Source organism: Bos indicus x Bos taurus, chromosome 15 (genome assembly GCF_003369695.1).
Source record: "Bos indicus x Bos taurus breed Angus x Brahman F1 hybrid chromosome 15, Bos_hybrid_MaternalHap_v2.0, whole genome shotgun sequence".
In the NCBI taxonomy this organism is placed as follows: Eukaryota; Metazoa; Chordata; class Mammalia; order Artiodactyla; family Bovidae; genus Bos; species Bos indicus x Bos taurus.
Genome location: NC_040090.1, coordinates 75,977,234 through 75,998,942, shown reverse-complemented (window position 1 = coordinate 75,998,942; position 21,709 = coordinate 75,977,234). Strand labels below are relative to the sequence as shown.

Below are 21,709 nucleotides of genomic sequence, written 5' to 3'. Positions count from 1 at the left end.
AATAAAATTTAATAAACAAAAATACACAGTGAATACTCTGTGTGACTGCAAAGGCAGAGACTGGAGTAATACAGCTACAAGGCAAAGAATGTCTTGCACTGCTGACAACAGAACGAGATAGAAGTAGCAAAAAAAATCCTCCCTTAGAGCCTTTGGGCTTCCCTGGTGGCTCAGCTGGTAAAGAATCCGCCTGCAATGCAGGAGACCTGGGTTCGATCCCTGGGTCGGGAAGATTCCCCTGGAGAAGGGAAAGGGTACCCAGTTCAGTATTCCGGCCTGGAGAATTCCATCGACTGTATAGTCCCTGGGGTCACAAAGAGTCTGGACACAACTGAGCGACTTTCACTTAGAGCCTTCAGAGAGAGAATGCTCTGCTGACACCTTGACTTAGGATTTTGGCCTCCAAAGCTGTGAAAGGAAATATTTCTAACATTTTATGCTAAGAAAAAAATTATTTCATATCTACATACAGAGAGACGCACACACTTAAGGATTGTTGGTGCAAGCAGAGAACATCACATTCAAGACACTGTAAGCACAGAAAATTGCAGGACCAACCAAATGCTGGAATCTGGGTGGAATGAAAAAAAAAAAGCTAGCTTTAAACTGGAGTTTACAAACCAGAGGAGAAGGAAAGCAGAAGCATTAGTAAGCGGTTTCTCTCTAAGACAACCAGGTGGGTGAGCAAATAACTGACCGAACGGGAACACAAAGAACAAGCTTTGGCTGGACACGTGGTGTGTGAAGGGCCCGCAGCACGCCCAGGTGGGGACAGGTAGCAGGCTGCTGAAAATCACTCAGAGCTCGGTTGAAGGCGGTCCGAGCTGGAGCGCTGTGGGCAGATGTTGTCACACAAGGAAAGCAAACAGCAGAAGGACCCCTTGCATACTACCAACACTGAAGAGAAGGCTAGACGCAATAAGGAAGAAGGATTCTGCAACAGTGTACACTGCGGAAAAAGAGAGGCCATGAAGCAGCTGGGATCTAGAGGCAGTAATAACATTTTTAAAAGGATCACCTGAGGAAAACCAGGACTGCCATGCAGTCAGTACAAGCCTGCAAACGTCCCTTCCTATCACCTATGCTGACATGTCTTCAGGAGTACACAACTTTCTCAAATCTTCCCCAAATGGTGTACCCCTTCAAAATTCACACCAATTCTCTCTTATTTGACAATTTGTACACTGGCCCTCAAACTTTCTGAAACCAACCTTTAAAACAATTGTAACCTCTTACTCCTTTGACCGTTCAGTGTCACATAAGAACGTGCTCACAGAAGGCACAAAGAAGTCTGATACCAGTTCCAAAACCACACTATTTAAATTGTTTTCACAACTCACTTTAATCTGCTTCTCCTTGCTAATCCCTCCCACCACTACCACCACTCCTTTTGTATTTGTTTTGTTTGAGGCCATATCTTTCAAACATCTTAAGGAATAAGAAAATTAAATAAATGAAAAAGAAAAAAGTCTCACCGCAGCAAAGTAATCAATTTACATAGCTTCCATTCGAAAGGAGATACACTATACAATACTCATTTCACATTTTACAAACACATACCACTTTTCTAAATTAAATCATCACTTTTCCTGTGTACTAAAGAGACAACTGAAGCTGGGGCTTTCATCTGGATAAACTCCAGTATATGTTTACACATGAGGGAATACTTTTGGCATGTCTTTCATAAACTAGCAAGCAGTATGGCTTTTTAGATTTGTGCAAGGAAATACAGAAATTCCACTACTGAGAAATGTGTCTGACTTTCAAACGAAAGGGGTCATTTTGTGTCTATCCACTTTTTACCAGAATAAAGCCAAGGTTCAAGAGAGTACTATTCATGTAACAAATGTGTGTAAATTGTGCATTTCTTCCCAATATTTTCATACTACCCAACACTGAGAATCATCCCAGGATAGTTCCCCATCCTTCACAAAATATATTGCACCTGATAATCACCCAAATTACATAAAACAACAATATATAAAATGTCAAGTTTTGACATTTTAAAAACACCATTTGGGGAACTTTCTTGATGCTCCGGTGGCTGAGACTCTGCTCTCCCAATGCGGGGAGCCTGGGTTCAATCCCCGGTCAGGGAATGAGATTCCCACAGGCCACAACTAAGAGTTCACAGGCCACAACCTAAGATCCTGCATGCCGCAATGGAGAATTGGCACAGCCAAATAAATAAATGTATATTTAGAAATACCATTAGGCATGGAGACTTTTACCATTAAAAATCTAAAAATTGCATGTCAAAAATCTATAATAAATAATATAAAATAATCTACAAAGTGTTAACTATTAGTCTTATCCTAACCTTTTTCCCCACCATATTCCATGTAAAAATTACAAGTAGGTAAATTACTTTCAAATGAAAATTTTTAAATTCTAGAGAAGTAGGGCTTATGTTTGCTTCTTTTATGAATATACTCTTCAGCAACAAAAGAAAAAGGTTGGAAAAACTGACAGATGATCAGCTACCGTACAGTATGTTGTATGTGTGCTGAGTCGCTCAGCTGTGTCCGATTCTTTGCAACCTCACGGACCACAGCCCGCCAGGCTCCACTATCCAGATCTCCCGCATTGCAGGCAGATTCTTGAGCCATCACGGATGCCTGTGTGGCACCTTACTATTCTGCAATTCATTTTTTCTGAAACAAATCACTTCCCTTACAGAGGATTATACATGCAGGTTTTGCCGCAACATTTTCTTCAGCATTATAACTAGATTCTTGATTATAAAATCGGAAAACTGCAGATATGAACAATGGCGCATTCTGATGAACCAAACAGTCCAGTTAGCTGGAATCCTAGAGAGGAGGTTCCACCATACAGGAAATATCCAAGCCAGTGTTTAAATATGCCTGGCCAAAAACAAATCTGTTAAAATAACTAAATTTCCATTATCTATCCTGTTATTATCCTACTCCAAGGGCCATTAAAATTAACAAATTCAATGGAAGTCACTACACTTAGATGAAACCCAACCATTAAAAGTCAGAATACTGGCAGCTGCAAAAGCTGACGCACAGATTCCTTGAACTGGAGAGCCAGGAGCTCAGCAACTGGTTTTCATTTTCACGATGAAAGTCAGCAAGAAGCAGGTAGCAAATCCTCGGCTGATAAGGCCAGAGCCGCTGGGGATACGCTCCAAGGATGCTGAGATGCTGGGCAGAGGTTCAGGAGGCTGGAGGGAAAGGGAAGTCTGGCAGGGCTGCCAACTGAACCGGGTGGGCGGCAGGTGGGCCAACAGGGAGTCTGGCACCTGCCAAGAGGCTGGAATGAGTGGAAATTACCATCCAGACAAGACAACAGGGATAGCTGGGGCCAGAACAGGTGGCAACCACAGCTCTGGCAAGAAACAATACTCTGGAAAAAGATTCAAGACTAAATAACCCCCTTTTCTTCACCCTTTCTCATCTGTCCACAATAAACATTTCATTGATGCATAATATTTACTGAATGTGGCTTAACAGCCTGAACATTTTAGCATTTCTCTTTATAAATCTAGAGAAGAGTTTTGCCATTCCATGCATACATTACTTGAATATACTTGGCACCAAAGCAATACTAAATGTAAGCTTTATTATTTTTTAATATAATCTGAGAAATGCTTCTTCAGCATCATCATGAACATGATTAACACTGGGCTCTAAGAAATGTTAGTAACCGAAAGCATGTCTGTTGAAGCAGCTTTTCAGTGATTTCAAAGTTTTGTGGTTACCTGAGTTTTCTGCATCTCAGAGTACCCTGATCATAACTGTCACAGGAGGCAATGTAAGAAGTGGTTACTGCCACACCAGCCTCTTCCACTAGACAGGAAATAGGTTCTGTTCTCCCAGAAACCCACTCCTTCCTAACAAGGCAGCTCCTCAGTTACTACCTGCAGAAAAAGGAAATCCAGGATTTCCCTGGTGGTACAGTAGATAAGAATCTGCCTCCTAATGCAGGGAATAGGGGTTTGATCCCTTGTCTGAGAAGATTCCACATGCCATGGAGCAACTACGCCCATGCTCCACAACTACTAAGCCCACACACTAGAACCAGGAGCCAAAACTACTGAGCCTGTGTTCTGTGTTATGCAAGGAGAAGACACCACAATGAGAAGCCAGCGAATGCAACGAACGGTAGCTCGGCTCAGGACAGCTAGAGAAAGGCCGAGTGCAGCAAGCAAGACCCAGCACAACCACAAATAAATAAGGTGTCATTTTAAAAAGAGAAAGACATTCAACAGAGATAAAGATACTGTTAGAGGACACCCGTCAAGCTCATGTAGACGATCAGAAGACAGGTAGACGGAAGTTCTCAGCCAGCTGAATTTAATTCCACTTTAATGAATGCCCAGGCTCCCATTTAAATGAACACAAACCAAACTGCTCTTACTTGTACAGGCCTCTGAAGCAGAACCTTAGAGCACTTCATTCTTAATCTACCCGTTCCTAAATTAATTACAGTTCATCTGAAAGATACAATTATTTCTGCTCATTTAACTCAGATTCTAATGAATGACTGTAAGAACCAGAAAAACGGTGGAAGTAATTACACATCCACATCTCTGACAAGGCTGCCCAGCTCAACAAGCAAAATAACGTTAGTGGAATAAGCAAGAGTGAAGGAGGTCTTGCAGGGTAAACGGGAATCCGCACTGAGTTGTGGTAAACCAAAGAAAATCTAGGTCCAAATTTAAACCCCAAAAATAGCCTGCAACAATAGCAGTTCTCACCAAGATCTCAAGGATGACCAAATGCAAAGTGCAGTAACTACAGAACGCCTTTCAAATTCCTTAAACTTGTCACTGTTCCTTCCATTTATTTAACTCCTTCCCTGTGCCACCAAACACTGGTAGCAAAGTGGACCCTGAACACACACAAAATAGAGACGTGCTTAAAGTGAAAAACCAAGTCAAACACCGCAAATGGAAGGCAGGAGTCTCTCAATCTCAGCCTCTCCAAGATCTCTGAATGCAGCCTGTGCACTCAGGGTTTCCTTTCACACTAAACATCTACTTTATCCCCAGACTGCAAGTGCACCGCAGCAGCATGCTTCCAACTGAGGCTGTGGACCCTGAACGCAGACACCTCTAAGAAACTGTGTGTGTTTCCCAAATGAACTCACCTATGAAACAGACTCACAGACACAGAGAACACAGCTGTGGTTGCCAAGGAGAAGGAGAGGCTGGGAAAGCGATGCACCAAGAGTTTCAGATTAGCAGATACAAACTACTACACAGAGAATAATGAATAACAAGCTTCCCCTGTACAACACAGGGAACTATATTATCTCGTGATAAACCATAATGAAAAGAATGTGAAAAAGAATGCATATGAATGTATAACTGAATCACTTTGCTGTACAGCAGAAAGTAACACAACAGTGTAAACCAACTATACTTGAATAAATCTGAAAAAAAAAAGAAATTGTGTGCTTCCTCTTGCTAACGTCTTAATTAACTGCATATTCTGTAGCAATTTATAAGCAACCAACTCCTACCATTCTACCACGCCCCTGTTTGTGCCAGGGATCACTAGTGCCAGAACAACCACTTTAAGAACAGACGAAGAAATAAGGTTTATGAGTCAGAGAAGGCCATCAAACAGACAAGTAGATTTTGAAAACCTGCACTTTCAATCAGGAAAAGCGATAAGAAAATGAATCATCAACAATACGTAAGATATTATCAGCAGTCTTTATAGAAGAGAAAATGTCATTTTGGCAAAATAATATCATCCATTCAGTTCAGTTCAGTCGCTCAGTCATGTCCGACTCTTTGCGACCCCATGAATCGCAGCACGCCAGGCCTCCCCGTCCATCACCAACTCCTGGAGTTCACTCAGATTCACGTCCATCGAGTCAGTGATGCCATCCAGCCATCTCATCCTCTGTCGTCCCCTTCTCCTCCTGCCCCCAATCCCTCCCAGCATCAGAGTTTTTTTCCAATGAGTCAACTCTTCACATGAGGTGGCCAAAGTACTGGAGTTTCAGCTTTAGCATCATTCCTTCCAAAGAAATCCCAGGTTGATTAAATGTAGTTTTGTAAGTTTTATATTGGATTCACAGTATTATTTATATTTAATTTGTAAGTTGATCTGCCTTTAAGATGGCATGAAAACTAGTTTCATGAATATATTTAACTGTCATAAAAAATAAATTATATTAGAGTCCATTAACTTTTTTTTCTTTAAAAGAAGCTCAGCCACACAAGGTTAAGAAACAGTCTTCTAAAGCTAGAGGAAAAAACTGACCAATTCTACTTTAAGGTGATGAGAGGAAGTGTTATAATAGATAGTTACAAGAAGGGTGGGATGGCCAAGATGCTGCAGGTTAGATGGGAGGAAAGAATATTGATAAGCTCTCCACACAATCAATTCTATTTTATGAGTACAATTCCATTTCAACCGTTCCCTCTCTTTTCCTCTTCTCTTCTTTGGAGGGAGGGTCTGTCTATTCTTGGAAAGACTATGTTCTACTTAAAGATGGTTCTTTGAACTCAAAAGGTTTTATACAAAGTTTTGAATTCAAAAATTTTATTTGAAGGGGAGATTATATTTTATACGAAGTAAAGGGGGAATTATATGAGAAAGACACTTTGAAATGTTTCTTTGGATATGGTCTATAAAAGGAGAAAATTAATAAGCAAAATGAGCCTATAACTTCACAACCCAAAATTTAAAACTGGCACCTGTTAAAGGAACAAAGTTCACAGACTAACATTTGATAAGAAGAGTAGAGACTGTGAGTCATACAGCATGAACTAAAACCCAATTCACCAGTGTCATATATTCTCAAATACCACTCACCAAATGACTAGATGGCATGTAACAAAATGAACAAACAGTCCTAGTGGTGAGATCTTTATAGCTGTTCCCTCCCCGTAAGGAAAGGTAGGACTCAGAGGTTAAGTTACTTGCGAAGCATCACACAGCATTTGACAGCATCAGAATGTAAACTCAGGTCTACATTAATCCCTATATTAACTCGTTTACTGTCATCCATTTTCTCTGAGTGGATGTGAGAGTGAAATGCAGTTCAGTTCAGTTGCTCAGTCGTGTCTGACTCTTTGCGACCCCATGGATTGTAGCACGCCAGGCCTCCCTGTCCATCACCAACTCCCAGAGCATGCTCAAACTCATGTCCACCGAGTCAGTGATGCCATTCAGCCATCTCACCCTCTGTTGTCCCCTTCTCCTCCCGCCTTCAATCTTTCCAAGTACCAGGGCTTTTTCTAGTAAGTCAGTTCTTCACATCAGGTGGCCAAAGTATTGGAGTTTCAGCTTCATATCAGTCTTTCCAATGAATATTCAGGACTAATTTCCTTTAGGATTGACTGGTTTGATCTCCTTGCAATCCAAGGGACTCTCAAGAGTGTTCTCCAACACCACAGTTCAAAAGCATCAATTCCTCAGCGTCCAGCTTTCTTTATAGTCCAACTCTCACATCCATCTTAAAAATATGTTAAATACCTTACACATTTAAAATTCAAATCATCTAGTCAAGGTCCTCATTTATAAAGATCATTCAAAATTCGCTCCTAAAAAAATGCACACCCGGAACCCAAGCTGAAGGAGCACATGTGACTCTCACTGAAACAGTAAAGCATGTGTTACCCAAGAGAGCATGCCAAGACTTTCAGCAGAAAACTTATTAACTAGGTTGGAAATAATATAAGATGCTTAGAAATGCATGGATGATTGTCAGCTCAGGAAAGTTTTATTAAGAAACCATTCATTATAAACGACGGCAAAGTGCTACATATAAATCTGAAGTGGATAATGGATACACTTACTGAAACAACAGGTATGGAGAACAGAAAGGCATAGTTTAAGGCTGGGGAAAACTGAAGGGTTCCTAAGGCAGAAAGGAAAAACAGAAGGGGCAGAATTGAAGAAAGGAGGGCTCCTTGGTGGATGTGGGATAGAATTAAGGCAGCTTCAAGTCTTTAGACACATTCTTGTCCTCCTACAGGACCAGCTTCAGAGAGCAGGCATTTAGCAGCTGCAGCAGAACCCCAGAGCATCCTCCCCAAGGGACAGAGGTTGCTTGCTGGGAAAAAAAGAAGTGCCCTCATATGACTTCAAGGGTTTCTCAGCTCCAGATCTGTCCTGCTTGGCAGCTAATGCTGGATATTCTTTTAATAAATGCTTTCTTTCCACTACAAGAAAAGCAATAACCAAATGTTAATATAATGCACTCTCCTCACAAATCCTGGAAAGACAGATTGTACATTTTAAGTGTAGAAGGTCAAGTTCAAGAGGCAGGGTCTGTATGTTCAAGGAACTTACACTCTAGAGATATCCTCACTTATAAATGGAAGAACAAACCTATAAAGGAAGCTCCTGATAGCTGCAAGACTAGATTCAATCATAATACAGTTAATAAGATTACTAGTAAAATGATGTACATTTCAGAGATTTTACCACAGCGATGGAAGTGTTTTCCACTTTTGAACCACTGGAATTGATCTCCGGCAGAGCGAGAAGAAAATGTCATCTGTAGACCATCTGGCAGCTTGAGCAAGAATCAGTGCTCTGAGAGAGGGAAACTCTTTTTAAAGAAGCATCATCCTCTCCAAGATGCAAAGGCTTCAAGGGGCCTCAAGGGGCTTTGTAAATCAGATGGAAGCTAAGTTCACCTTTGGGTATACACAAGATGGACAGAACTACAGATAAACTTGTATATTTTTCACAAATCAGTAAATACTATTATTATCAGTAGCAGCGTCAAATTCAGAAATTAAGTGAATGTAGATACAGAACATATTTTCTTTACCCTGGCTAAGTTAACACAAGTAATAAGTAAATGTTTTAGCAATTAGGATGGTTTAAATAGACAGGATTTGGAGCATACTAATTTCAAGACATTTTGCTAAGGTTCATCTTTACCATGAATACATGCTTCTAAATAGAGATCAGATGCTAATATCGTCTTAGTTTCAGGCACACACACACACCTCCATAATGTTGTTAATGACATACACAATGATGCTTCCCCTACCTATCTCCTGGGGTAGCCATGTCAACCAAAGGACTCTTCACCTTAACAAAAATACCTCACTCATCTAAGACAGACTGGAATTTCCAGGGCTGCATTTCAGAGGCTTTCTATTAAAGAGCAAATAGGTCCTCAGAAAAGTAACCTATAAAGCCTTATCCTTTAGTCAGTCAATTCTCTATGAGAAGCTCTAGTGTAAGACTCTCTGGGACCCCATGGAGGTAGCCTGCCTGTAGTCCTGAAGTCCTCGGTCCATGGGAATTTCCAGGCAAGAATACTGGAGTAGGTTGCCATTTCCTTCTCCAGGGGATCTTCCAGACTCAGGGACCGAATCAGTCTCCTGCATTGGAAGGTGATTTTTTTTTACCACTGAGCTACCTGGGAAGCCCAAGGCTCTCTTTTGTGCTAGTAACTGAAAGTGAAGATTCAGAGAATGCAAGAAGCACAGAAAATCTGAACGGAGGTGTGTGGGAAAGGAGGTGGGAAAAGTTCCTAAACTGAGGCAGTCTTTACTCTCTATAGATCATCAGAAGTTCTGATTGGTCTTTAGCCACTAGGGACTCACCACACCAGAGTTAGAAGGCAAACAGAAAATTAAGAGGCACAAAAAAAAACCTTGAAAAGAGATAAAATGCACTGGTGCCATGCTGTCTTCATCTTGCAAAACTACAAATCTATAAAGTGCCAATGCAATGATTTATTGCAATGATGAGTCGCTGATGTACCTAAGAACTTAATCATTTCTTTTAATATCACTAAACAAGCTAGCTTCATTTTTATCCTTCAGATAAACTCCTGAGTCCTTCCTCAAGGGCTTTTTTTTTTTCTCTTTTAAGCGTTTAAACTAGGCAGAATAAAGTTACAAAAATGACAACAGTCCCCAGTACTGTTCCAGGAGCGTTATACAAAAAGATGCCGAACAACGTTCCTCAGGATACGCTCCGGGGTCCAGCAGAGACCGCTCGCTTCTCTGCAGCCTTGGAAGTAAATAAGTGAAGAACACCTCCGAACAAACTTTGTTGGCCACCAGCAGGGGAGCTCTTCAGCTTTTGTCCCCAAACCCATTCAAACAAAAGAAGCTCCGCTTCCTCCAACCCAGCCCTGAGACCCCCCACCCCGCGGGGGCTCCCCCGGTCCCCGCGCCCTGCCCTCCCGCCGGCCGCACTCACTCCTCAGCGCCCCGATGAGCAGGGAGCCGTCCTTAATAAGCTCCTTGATGAACTTGTTGGTTCGCTCCAGCTCAATCTCGTGACACTGCAGGCGCTCCCTGAAATCCGGGCTGTCCAAGTAGGAGTCGCTGAACTCCAGGGTCGGCAGCCCCATGGCAGCGGCACGGCCGACGGCCGCCGGGAACGCGTCGGGGCCGGCGGTCAAGACGGGCACAGCCGGCGACCAACGCCGGCCGCCGGGGCGCGCGATCGCGTGGAGCGAGGCGGGCCGCGCGGGCGAGCGCAGGGGGAGCGGGTCCCGCGCCTCCCGCGCCGGGATCTGGGCTCAGGCTTCCTCGCCGACGGGGAAACGCGTGCACGCACGGGCGGCGGATCCGCTCAGCTCGCCGTCCTCCGGACGCATCGTCGCCGCGAGCGCGGAGGCGGCGGGGTCCCGGGCCGCGGGCGGCGCAGGGAGGCAGGCTCTCGGCCGGCGCAGGGACGCTCTCGGCCGGCGAGGAACGCGCTCGGGCGCGCAGGAACGCTCCCGGCAACTCCGCCCGCTGGCCCACTCGACTGCGCTCTGAGCCGGGAGCCGCCAGCGCCCAGCCGCCGCTCCGGCCGGGCTGCCTAAACCCGCCCCCGCGCCGGACGCAGGCTCAACGCGCCGGCCGCCGGGCCGGGCTCCGAGACCCTCCTCCTGCCGCCGCGCCCCCGGCCCGCGCCGCCCCGCCCTCCGCCCGCCCCGCCCTCTCTGCGCTCCCGGCTCTGCGCGCCGCCTGCTCCCGTGAGTTACTCCCGCTTCCTGGGGGCTTGAGGGTCCCGCTGGCCCCGCGGTAACACTCCAGGTTCCTCCAGTCCACAAAACGATCCCCCACTCCCTACACGCCTCCTTGCCCGTCCTTCACCACCCGCTCCCTCGAATTGAACCAGCGTTAACTTTCCCTAAAGTTTAAAGCTAGGTTTTGAAGATGCTACTTTGGAGCGTTCGTTTAGATTTTACTTCTCAAGTCTGCACTGCAATGCATGTATACTCCAGGTTGAAAAGTTTTCCTCTCTTTCCCACCGTTCACTGCCTTGATCTTAAGAGAGTCAAGTTTTTTGTTTGTTTTTAATACTCTAAACGAAAAGCTACAGAGGCCCAAAGGCTGTTTTGTGGTGGTTGTTTTTCCTAGTTGCTGTGAAGGTTGGGAGGATTTTAGGTCGTTTTTATTCCACAAACAAGCACCTCGGACTTAGGTGTTCCTCCTCTAGAAGAGGAATTATTTGCATCACAATACTATATCTTTTATGGTCGCCTCACCTGGAGGGAATTACCCTACAAGCATGGAGATTTTCAAACTGTCGAAGTTGGCTGAAGTTCCAAATGAAAAGTTAATTCGTACCAAGAGGCAGTTACCTCTCTGGTACAGGCTCACCTAATAAATTTCTGTTCTCTGAAAACCTTGACATCGAAAGAAACTACTGCCTTACATCTAGTCCTGCCATCATCTATAGGATTTCTGAGAAGTCAGTTATTTTTCTTAAGGATCTGCTTTTAATTTCTATGTTTTCATTGCTTTGTCCATTTGAACCATCTGTTAAAAAAAATTTTCTACAGATCATGGGAAAAATTCCGTTAAAGTGCTTTACATTTTTCCCAATTAAGTTTCAGAATCTGTCAGGACTTTTAGTTTCCTTTTTTTAAGTACACATGAACATTAAAAATAGCATGGAAACTAAACCAAGACTGATAAGATGATGTAAACAGTGTATTTGATGGCTTTGATTTTAATTCTTCTGAGCCAAGGAAATTGGACTTTAACTTTCCATCCATGTTTGCATCATTAAACGTCAAAATATTGGCAGAATGGCCAGTCACAATTAGAATCCTTTTAACGTTTAGTAGCTGACCTGTCAGTTGAATACTTTTCTTCTGGGAAGGTGGGGTGTGGTGGAGGGCAACAATTTATTTGTCAGTTAATGGTGTGATACAAGCTGCAGTGGGACTGATTTTCCCCTGAGGTGATTTTACATCTATTCATCGCACAGCCTGAAAGAAAAAATTAGTGAGGCCAAATAGTTCCCCTTCAACTTTTGCCATGTTGCTGTTACAAGCAGCTAAATCCAATGCCAACTGCTGAGATATGAAATAGGATAAAATACAATAATCTCTTCCTGTTTATCATTAAATGAAAGTCCTATGATTAATTCTTTAAAAATGCATCAACAGTCCTTGATATGTAACATTACATAAGTTGGACGTCAATTTTCACCTTTTCTTTAAAAGTCTTATATGTCAGGACAAATTTAATCTAGATTCTAAGATATACATTACCATTTACCCATTCATGTATGTAATTTCATGCTTTATGCCTACTGTATACATTATTAGGATCTGGGCAGAGAAATAATTTATTTCATCATCAGTTCATTTATATAGAGTTTGGATTTTTCCTCCCACGCTCCATCATTTAACCTCTAAAGTTTAGTGTGTTATAATGAACTTTTCCCCTGTATGTTCAGAGTTACTCATGACTTATTCCTGTGATTCATACTTTAATTATACCTGCTAGTCGGGCTTTCTCCTATGCCACATTAACCCAGACGCTTGAGAGACACCAGAAATGGTTTTGCTTTAAGGTGGATTTACAGACAGTTTTGAACTGACTGTAGTTGTTTTCATGTTTTATTTCCCTATCATAATGATAAAAACAGATTCTTTCTAATTTTTCAAAAAAAAAAAAGAGTGTCCATATCTGCAAGCTCTTTTTCATAGGAAATTTTAATGGACTGAAATGTAGCCTCTCCAGAAATTTCTACTTCATGGTATGTGGCCCTATCAACTGCATGGTGAGTTTCACAAACCCTACTGGCTGACATACACATTGGCATGGTTACTGGCTCAGAGAAATGGCTGTTTGCTTAATCCCAAAATGGGGTGTGTGGGCTTTGCTTGTTTGTTTATTTTAAAGAGCAAAATAATGAGGTAAGGATAGTAAACTAATATATATTTGTAAATCTACCTAAAACATTTTTGTTGACCTGTATTATGTCAGGCACTTAAGCCTGGTGCTTAATTTGTACTTAGTAAGTGAAACTGTTGGGTATTATTAATTGTAATTAGTTTTGTAGACATGGGCCTTCTAGACTAAGATACTCTGAGGCTAAATTCATGGCTTAGTAAGAGATGACGAAATAGAAGGGGAACACACCCAAGAAGACTAAACGCACCCTTCAGCCCTCTCCATGTTCCTGTTTGCATTCACATCTGGGTGTTTTCCTTTCTCAAAGGATACTCCTTGGAAATGGGTTTATATCATTCTGGTTCAACTTTCTGTAAGGTCTAGAAAAACAACATTCACTCCAAATGTGCAAAATGCATGATTCAATTTTTAACATTATTTTCTGTTGTGGCTATATATATATATATATACATACACACACACATGTATATATATAAACATAAAATTTACCATTTTATTTACTTTAAGAGTACATTTCTGTGGCATTAAGTACATTCACATTGTTGTGCAGCCATCACCAGCATCCAACTCCTAAACATTTTCATCTTCTCCAGCTGAAACTTGTTATTCAACAACTTTCCATGCCCCACTTTCCCCAGCCCCTGGTCAACACCATTTTACTTTCTGTCTCTATGAATTTGACTTCTAAGTACCTTATATAAGCAAAAATCACACAATATTTGTCTTTTGTGTCTGGTTTATTTCATTTAGACAATTTCACTATTAATTAGAGAAGCAAGGAAGACAAGACTCAGTTAGTGGGGCCGTGGAAGCAGCAAAGTCAAGACCACCAACTAAGGAAGCAGGAATAACTGCAGATGGTAGAATTTGTCCCACATAATAGTATGACTTCTAAAATTCCCTTCTAGAATAAAATTAAGATTTTATGATAATGACAGATTTCTGAAGAACAGGCTGGAGGAAAAGAACAGAATTCTAATATGAATCGACCATTATCATGAACTAACTACATTTACCAGGGAGAAGATACAGGGAGAGAGACAGAAAGAGAGACATGGGAGTTGGGGGAGAAACTGACTACTACTTCAGGGAGATTTTTTGGTTTGGGTTTTTTGTTTATTTGTGTTTTGGGGTCTTTTCGTAAAGATTTCAATTTCCATTGAGTATTGCCCCCTTGTGGCAAACCATGATGTTTGCTGACAAAAATTGACAGAAAATCATAAAAAGAGAAATCACTAAAGGGACAAAAATGTCCTGTGCACCTCCATGTGTTGAGTTTGATAAGAAGAATGAATTTATGTATCACAGAGTGCTTACATGTATCACCTCATCTAAACTTCTCCACGAGCCTCTGAGATAGGTATTGTCTACGGACTGATAGCCTCACTTTTGCCTCCACTCTTCAAGGAAGAGGAACCAGAGATCAAATTGCCAACATCCATTGGAACACAGAAAAAGCAAGAGATTTCCAGAAAAACATCTACTTCAGCTTCATTGACTATGCTAAAGCCTTTGACTGTCTGGATCACAATAAACTGGAAAATTCTTAAAGGGGTGGAAATACCAAACCACCTTACCTGCATCCTGAAAAATCTGTATGCAGATCAAGAAGAAACAGTTAGAACAAAACATGAAACAATGGACTGGTTCAATATTGGAAAAGTAGTACATCAAGGCTGTATATTGTCATCATGCTTATTTAACTTATATGCAGAGTACATCATGCAAAATGCCAGGCCAGATGAAACACAAGCTGGAATCAAGATTGCTGGGAGAAATATCAAGAACCTCAGATATGCAGATAATACCACCCTTATGGCAGAAAGCAAAGAAGAATTAAAGAGCCTCTTGATGAAGGTGAAATAAAAGAGTGAAAAACCTGGCTTAAAACTCAACATTTAAAAATCTAAGATCATCTGGTCCCATCACTTCATGGCAAATAGATGGGAGGAAAATGGAAACAGTGACAGGCTTGATTTCTTTGTCTCCAAACTCACTGTGGATGGTGACTGAAGCCATGAACTTAAAAGACATTTGTTCCTTGGAAGAAAAGTTATGACCAACCTGCTGCTGCTGCTGCTAAGTCACGTCTGTCGTGTCCGACTCTGTGACCCCATAGACGGCAGCCCACCAGGCTCCCCTGTCCCTGGGATTCTCCAGGCAAGAACACTGGAGTGGGTTGCCATTTCCTTCTCCAATGCATGAAAGTGAAAAGTGAAAGTGAAGTTGCTCAGTCGTGTGGGACTCTTAGCGACCCCATGGACTGCGGCCCACCAGGCTCCTCCATCCATGGGATTTTCCAGGCAAGAGTGCTGGAGTCGGGTGCCATGACCAACCTAGACAGCATATTAAAAAGCAGAGACATTACTTTGCCGACAAAAGTCCATCTAGTAAAAGCTATGGTTTTTCCACTAGTCACGTATGTATTTGAGAGTCAGACCATAAAGAAGGTTGAGTGCTAAAGAATTGACACTTTCAAACTTTGGTGTTGGAGAAGACTGTTGAGAGTCACTTGGACTGCAAGGAAATCCAACCAGTTAACCCTAAATGAAATCAGTCCTGAGTATTCATTGGAAGGACTGATGCTGAAGCTGCAGCTCCAATACTTTGGCCACCTGATGCAAAGAACCAACTCATTAGGAAAGACCTTGATGCTGGGAGAGATTGAAGGCAGGAGGAGAAGCAGACAACAGAAGATGAGATGGTTGGATGGCATCACCAACTCAATGGACGTGAGTTTGAGAAAGCTCTGGAAGATGGTGAAGGACAGGGAAGCCTGGCGTGCTACAGTCCATGGGGTTGCAAAGAGGCGGACATGACTGAGCAACTGAACAACTTCCCCAGTAGCATATTGGACACCTTCTGATCTGGGGGGCTCAGTTTCTGGTATAATATCTTTTTGCCTTTTCATATTGTTCATGGGGTTCTTGTGGCAAGAATAATGGAATGGGTTGCCATTTCCTCCCCCAATGAACTAGGTTTTGTCAGAACTCTTCACTATGACCCTTCCATCTTGGGTGGCCCTGCATGGCATGGCTCATAACTTCATTGAGCTATGTAAGCCCCTTGTCCTGATAAGGCTTGATCCATTAAATGCCAAAATTGGCAAAGAAGTACAACAAGGCTGTATAGTGTCACCCTGCTTATTTAACTTATATACAGAAATGCTGGCCTGGATAAATCACAAGCTGGAATCAAGATTGCCAGGAGAAATATCAACAACCTCAGATATGCAGGTGATATCTAATGACATAAAGTGAAAAGGAACTAAAGAGCCTCTTGATGAAAGTGAAAGAGGAAAGTGAAAAAGTTGGCTTAAAACTCAACATTCAAAAAATGAAGATCATGGCAAGAAGTCCCATCACTTTATGGCAAGTGTGTGTGTGTGTGTGTGTGCTTAGTCACACAGTTGTGTCTGACTCTTTGTGATCCCATGGACTGTAGCCCACCAGACTCCTCTGTTTATGGGATTCTCCAGGAAAGAATAATAGAGTGGGTAGCTCATGGAAAATATAAGGGGAAAAAGTGGACACAGTGACAGATTTTATTTTGTTTGAGCTTCAAAATCACTGCAGATAATGACTGCAGCCATGCTCTGGGAAGAAAGCTATGACAAATTTAGATGGTGTTTTAAACAGCAGAGATATCACTTTGTTGACAAAGGTCCATATAGTCAAAACTATGGTTTTTTTCAGCTGTTATGTGTGGATATCTTCTTTATGGAAGAAGAGCTGAAGAATTGATATGATGCTTTCAAATTGTGGTGCTGGAGAAGACTCTTGAGAGTCCCTTGGATAGCAAAGAGATCAGAGCAGTCAATCTGGAAGGAAATTAACCCTGAATATTCATTGGAAGGACTGATGCTGAAGTTCCAATAGTTTGGCCACCTGATGTGAAGAGGTGACTCACTGGAAAAGACCCTGATGCTGGGAAAGATTGAAGGCAGAAGGAAAAGGAGGCAGCAGAGGATGAGCTGGTTGGATGGCATCACTGACTCAATGGACAGGAATCTGAACAAACTCCGGGAGACAGTGGAGGACAGAGAAGCCTGGCATGCTGCAGTCCCTGGGGTTAAAGAGAGTCGGACACAACTTAGCAACTGAACAACAACAACAACAGCAAGTCTCGTTTTTAATAGGTGGAGAAATCATGACTAAAAGTGGTGAAATAGCTAGAAGGTACTGGAACTGGAATTTCAACCCAAGGGCCATCTTTAAAGAACCAAACAGCCTCAACAGAAAGTTTTGGTATCAGTTATATACCTGTCCTGTCATAGATGCTGAGAATACAAGGATAAACATAAACTCATCTCATACCTGCTCTAGAGAATTATAGTAGAGATGTTAGTCACATGGTTGCATAAAGGCCATTTGTTAGCAATGTTACTTAGGCAAATTTACCTGTCAGGCTTTCTGTGTCCCCTAAACATAAAATCAGGAGTGACAGTGGTTATTTTGAGCACTTGGCAACAGGCTAGTCACTGACCTAACCTCTTTGCATTCACTGTTTCACTTAGATTCCTTTGCATCCACTGTTTGACCTAGGTCCCTTTTAGCTCTGTATTGGAGACATCGCTGGGCCTCAGAGTTAAGATGGGCAATCTCCTCCATGCTTTCACAAAGAATAAATTATGGGTAGAGTATTTCTGACACTTCATCCATGTGTCCTGAGAGACTTATTGCTGTTTGGAGAGAAAGTTCTGAATTTCCTTCACTCTCACTGAAACCCCTGCAGAGGTGGTGGCTCTGGCTTTCACAGCAACCAGCAGACCCAGAGGAAGGCACACAGCAAGATTCGACTGAGCAGCTGCAGCAGTCCTGACCCACTCAGCCTACCACTCTGCTCTCCACCTCTGGAGGTAAGAATTTTATAATGAAGATGAGGACACTCAGAAAACCCACAAACAAGCCAACCCTCTGGGATAAGCAGCTCTTTGACTCCCAGACCACACATCTGTGAACATCTCTGTTAGGATGCTTACGATACACGTTTGGGATATATAAATTGTACATAGCTTTTTCCACACTAACATCCTCTGTTTTTAGACTCTAAACTTTCAGTCCATGTCTTCTCGTTTGTATCTCTTGCACTCCACACAGGAGCAACCCACAGAGAACACCTATACTATCTTTTAAAACTAGTGTCTTGACTTTTTGGGTAGAGGTGCCTGAGCAGATCTGTAGCGACATAGATGAAGGGTCCTCCCATTGGCTCGGAGGGCTCCCTGAGCGTGGAAGGCAGCTGGAGTTCATCGTCCACGCTCCTGGGTCCCCCGTGTCCACGCTCCCACCACCGGGCTCAGCCCGCTCTAACAGGCCCGGGCGAATGCGGTGAAAAATGCGATGAAGAAAACAAGCGCAGAAGGAGCTTAAGGAAACTAACTCAGATGAATGAGTCCACACCCCGCAGGAAGAAGTCATAACTCAATCAGAGTGAAGCATATTAACGAATGTGATAAGAAGGGTAATTGAAAAAGAACAGACCCACCCTCTCCATAGGTCGAGCATTTCAGATGGAAAAAAAGACCAAATCTGCAAGAGAATCTGCAATCTGTGGTCCCAGTGGCAACGAAGTTTATGAGGAAGTGTATGCTATTATTCCTGAAAATGTACATTCACTTACATTCTGTCAGAGTGAACTGTATCTGATAATGGAATTAGAAAATTTTACAAAATCATATATGTAATAATGACAAAGTTATTTTCACAAGGGGTGAGCTCTTATTTTTACACTTCTTAATGAATTCTTTTTCCCCCTCCAGCCGCCAGTTTATACATTTTTGTTGAGACAGACATGACTTACAGAGATTAGACTTTAGTTTACTAGATAAATAAAAGTCATCTAACTGGTCTGGATTTCACTTAATGCTCCAGCACATTTTGCCTTTCTAATCCTTTCCTCTGTGATCTTTTGCAGAATGCTGCAAAGATTTGTGAAGGTCTCTGAACTGTGTTACATTATGGTGTCAAGTACATCAACATTTACCATGTACTGAAAATCTCTTTGGTATGAGAGACACATATCTGATTAATTATTTTAACTCTTCTAAACCTGCTTTTCCACTCACATTTGTATTATAAAAATTTTCAAACATGCAGAAAAGTTGAAAAAATAAGACTACATTTATATATATATAGTTGGTTGAAGTGCTCAAACTATCTATCTATCTATATATATATATAATTAGGAGAGAGAAACAAATATGGCAAAATGTGAACAATTTTTGAATACAGGTAGAGAGCATGTAGGTATTTATTATACATACAGCTATAATATATATAATCTATTTATCTATCTATAATATCTATATATAAAACATTTTACTCACTATATATAACAGAAAGTAAAAAGTTATACTTCTTTATAACATATAGATACTATAAATAGATTATATATATTGTAACTATATGTATAATGCTACATGCTCTCTACCTATATTCAAGAATGTTCACATTTGCCATATTTGTTTCTCTCTCCTAATTTTACATATATATAGATTAGTTTGAGCACTTCAACCAGCTATATATATATATAAATATATAGTGTTATTTTCTCAACTTTTCTGTATGTTTGAAAATTTTTATAATATAATAGATATCTATATATAAATAGATATAACAATATAATGTATACATATATTTTTCTGAAAGATTTAAAGTTAATATTAGATATCTTGACACATAGAATGAAGACATTCTCCAAATGACTAAAACTTAAATAAAATTAATATATTATTAAAAAATCATCAAATATACCATTGTTCCATAAATATTCTCTATAGCTTAAGAAAAAAAAAACAAAAACAGAATCTAACCAGTGTTCCAAACTGAGTCATAATCAACAGCCCATATAGCCACAAAATACTATTTTGGAGGACAGAAAACAAGCTCATCAATTATCATCCCACTAATTCATAATTTGAAATAACTGAGCCTACTTTATATGAGGTTTCCCTTCTCACTGTCCAGAAGAAACTGTTTGCTAATCATTGGCTAATCATATTAGTGGAATAAGACTGTGTTGAAGAGAACCATGTCAAAAATCCCTAAGCCCCTGAATTTGTCACTGAGGGTTTCTTGGAGAGGACTGTCCCAGGGAAAGAGAATGCTACACAAAATACACTGTCTGTCATACAGTGTGTAATCAGTAAATATTTTTTGACTAAATTAATAAGTGAAATACTGTGGCAGACAGAAGACAAACTGAATCAAAATTGCATGAGAACTGGTTAGAAATACAAAATTTTCACATCTGTCTACGAAATCAGAAACTCCTGGTGAGACCTAGCATCTGTATTTTAACAAAATCTCCAGGTAATATTGATGCTGGCTAGAATTTGAGCATCAGTATTACCTGGAGGATTGATGCTGGCTAAAGCTTGAGAGGGAACCCAGGTGGCACCGCGATAAAGAATCCTCCTGGCGATGCAGGAGACACAGGAGATGCAGGTCCAATCCCTGGGTCCGGAAGGTCCCCTGGAGAATGAAATGGCAACCCACTCTAATATTCTTGTCTGGGAAATTCCATGGACAGGGGAGCCTGGTGAGCTGCAGTCCATGGGGCCACAAAGAGTCGGACATGACTGAACACACACATACACACACACACAGAAATTTGAGAATAGCTGATCTGGAACTATTCCTGGTAGGCATAAGATGGAAGAGGAGTCTTAGAAAACAGAGTGGAGGATGTAGCCTTAGGAGAAAAGATAAATGAAATGACAAGCAGATCTTTAAAGATTCCAATATCTTCTGCACTCAGGGCCTTTGCTGGTAGCTGACAAGAAAGAAGCCACGTTTCAGTGACATTGTTTATATCTAATGATCTTGCTTTCACTCTCACTGTTGATGTGAGTTTTTGGCATACTTGCAGGTAGTTTTTATCTGCAGAAAAGTTGATCAGAGTGTTTTACTTCTTAATGTTAATAACTGACACTATTAAAATTATAGGGATACTTTGTTTTACTGCATTTATTACTTCTCACAGATAATGCATTTTTTATAATTTGAAGGTTTGTGGCAACCCTAAATTGAGCAAGTCTATCAGTACCATTTTTGTAATAACATTTGCTCACTCAGTGTCTCTATGTCACATTTTGGTAATTCTCACAATATTTCAAGCCCTCCACGAGCAAAAGGATTACAACTCTCTGAAGGCTCGGATGATGGTTAACATTTTTAACAATACAGTAATTTTTATTTAAAGTATATACATTGGTTTTTGCCACAATCCTATTGCACACATAATAGTCTATAGTATAGTATAAATATAATTTTTATATGCACTGAGAAACAAAAAATTTGTGTGACTTTATTTTTTGTGATATTCACTTTATTGCAATGGTCTGAAATCGAACCTACAATATCTTCAAGGTGTGCTTGTACGATTTATTTTTTTTTAATGGTTTTGTCATAGGCTTCTGAGTTAAAATTACAAATGGCATTATTCTACTTGTAAGTATAGCAAATGTTAGCAATCATGCTTAAGGAAACTTTGAATAACGTTTGATTTCATTTACAAATGTAAACACCCTTCTAAATAACAACAATTTAATGGACCAATATTTAAACATTTAATATTCATTTTTCCCTGTTTAGATCTTCA

The 21,709-nt window shown here is 41.1% G+C and overlaps 1 protein-coding gene across 1 annotated transcript in view; it reads right to left on the bottom strand.

The window, feature by feature from the left end:
- Window positions 1–10,719, bottom strand: part of ARHGAP42 (Rho GTPase activating protein 42) — a 349,920-nt gene extending 339,201 nt beyond the window's left edge. Inside the window, exon 1 of the mRNA XM_027563908.1 lies at window positions 10,161–10,719. Within this exon, the coding sequence (XP_027419709.1) occupies window positions 10,161–10,314 (154 nt within the window). The 5' untranslated portion in view covers window positions 10,315–10,719. The remainder of the gene's footprint in view (window positions 1–10,160) is intronic.
- Window positions 10,720–21,709: the final 10,990 nt, after the last annotated feature.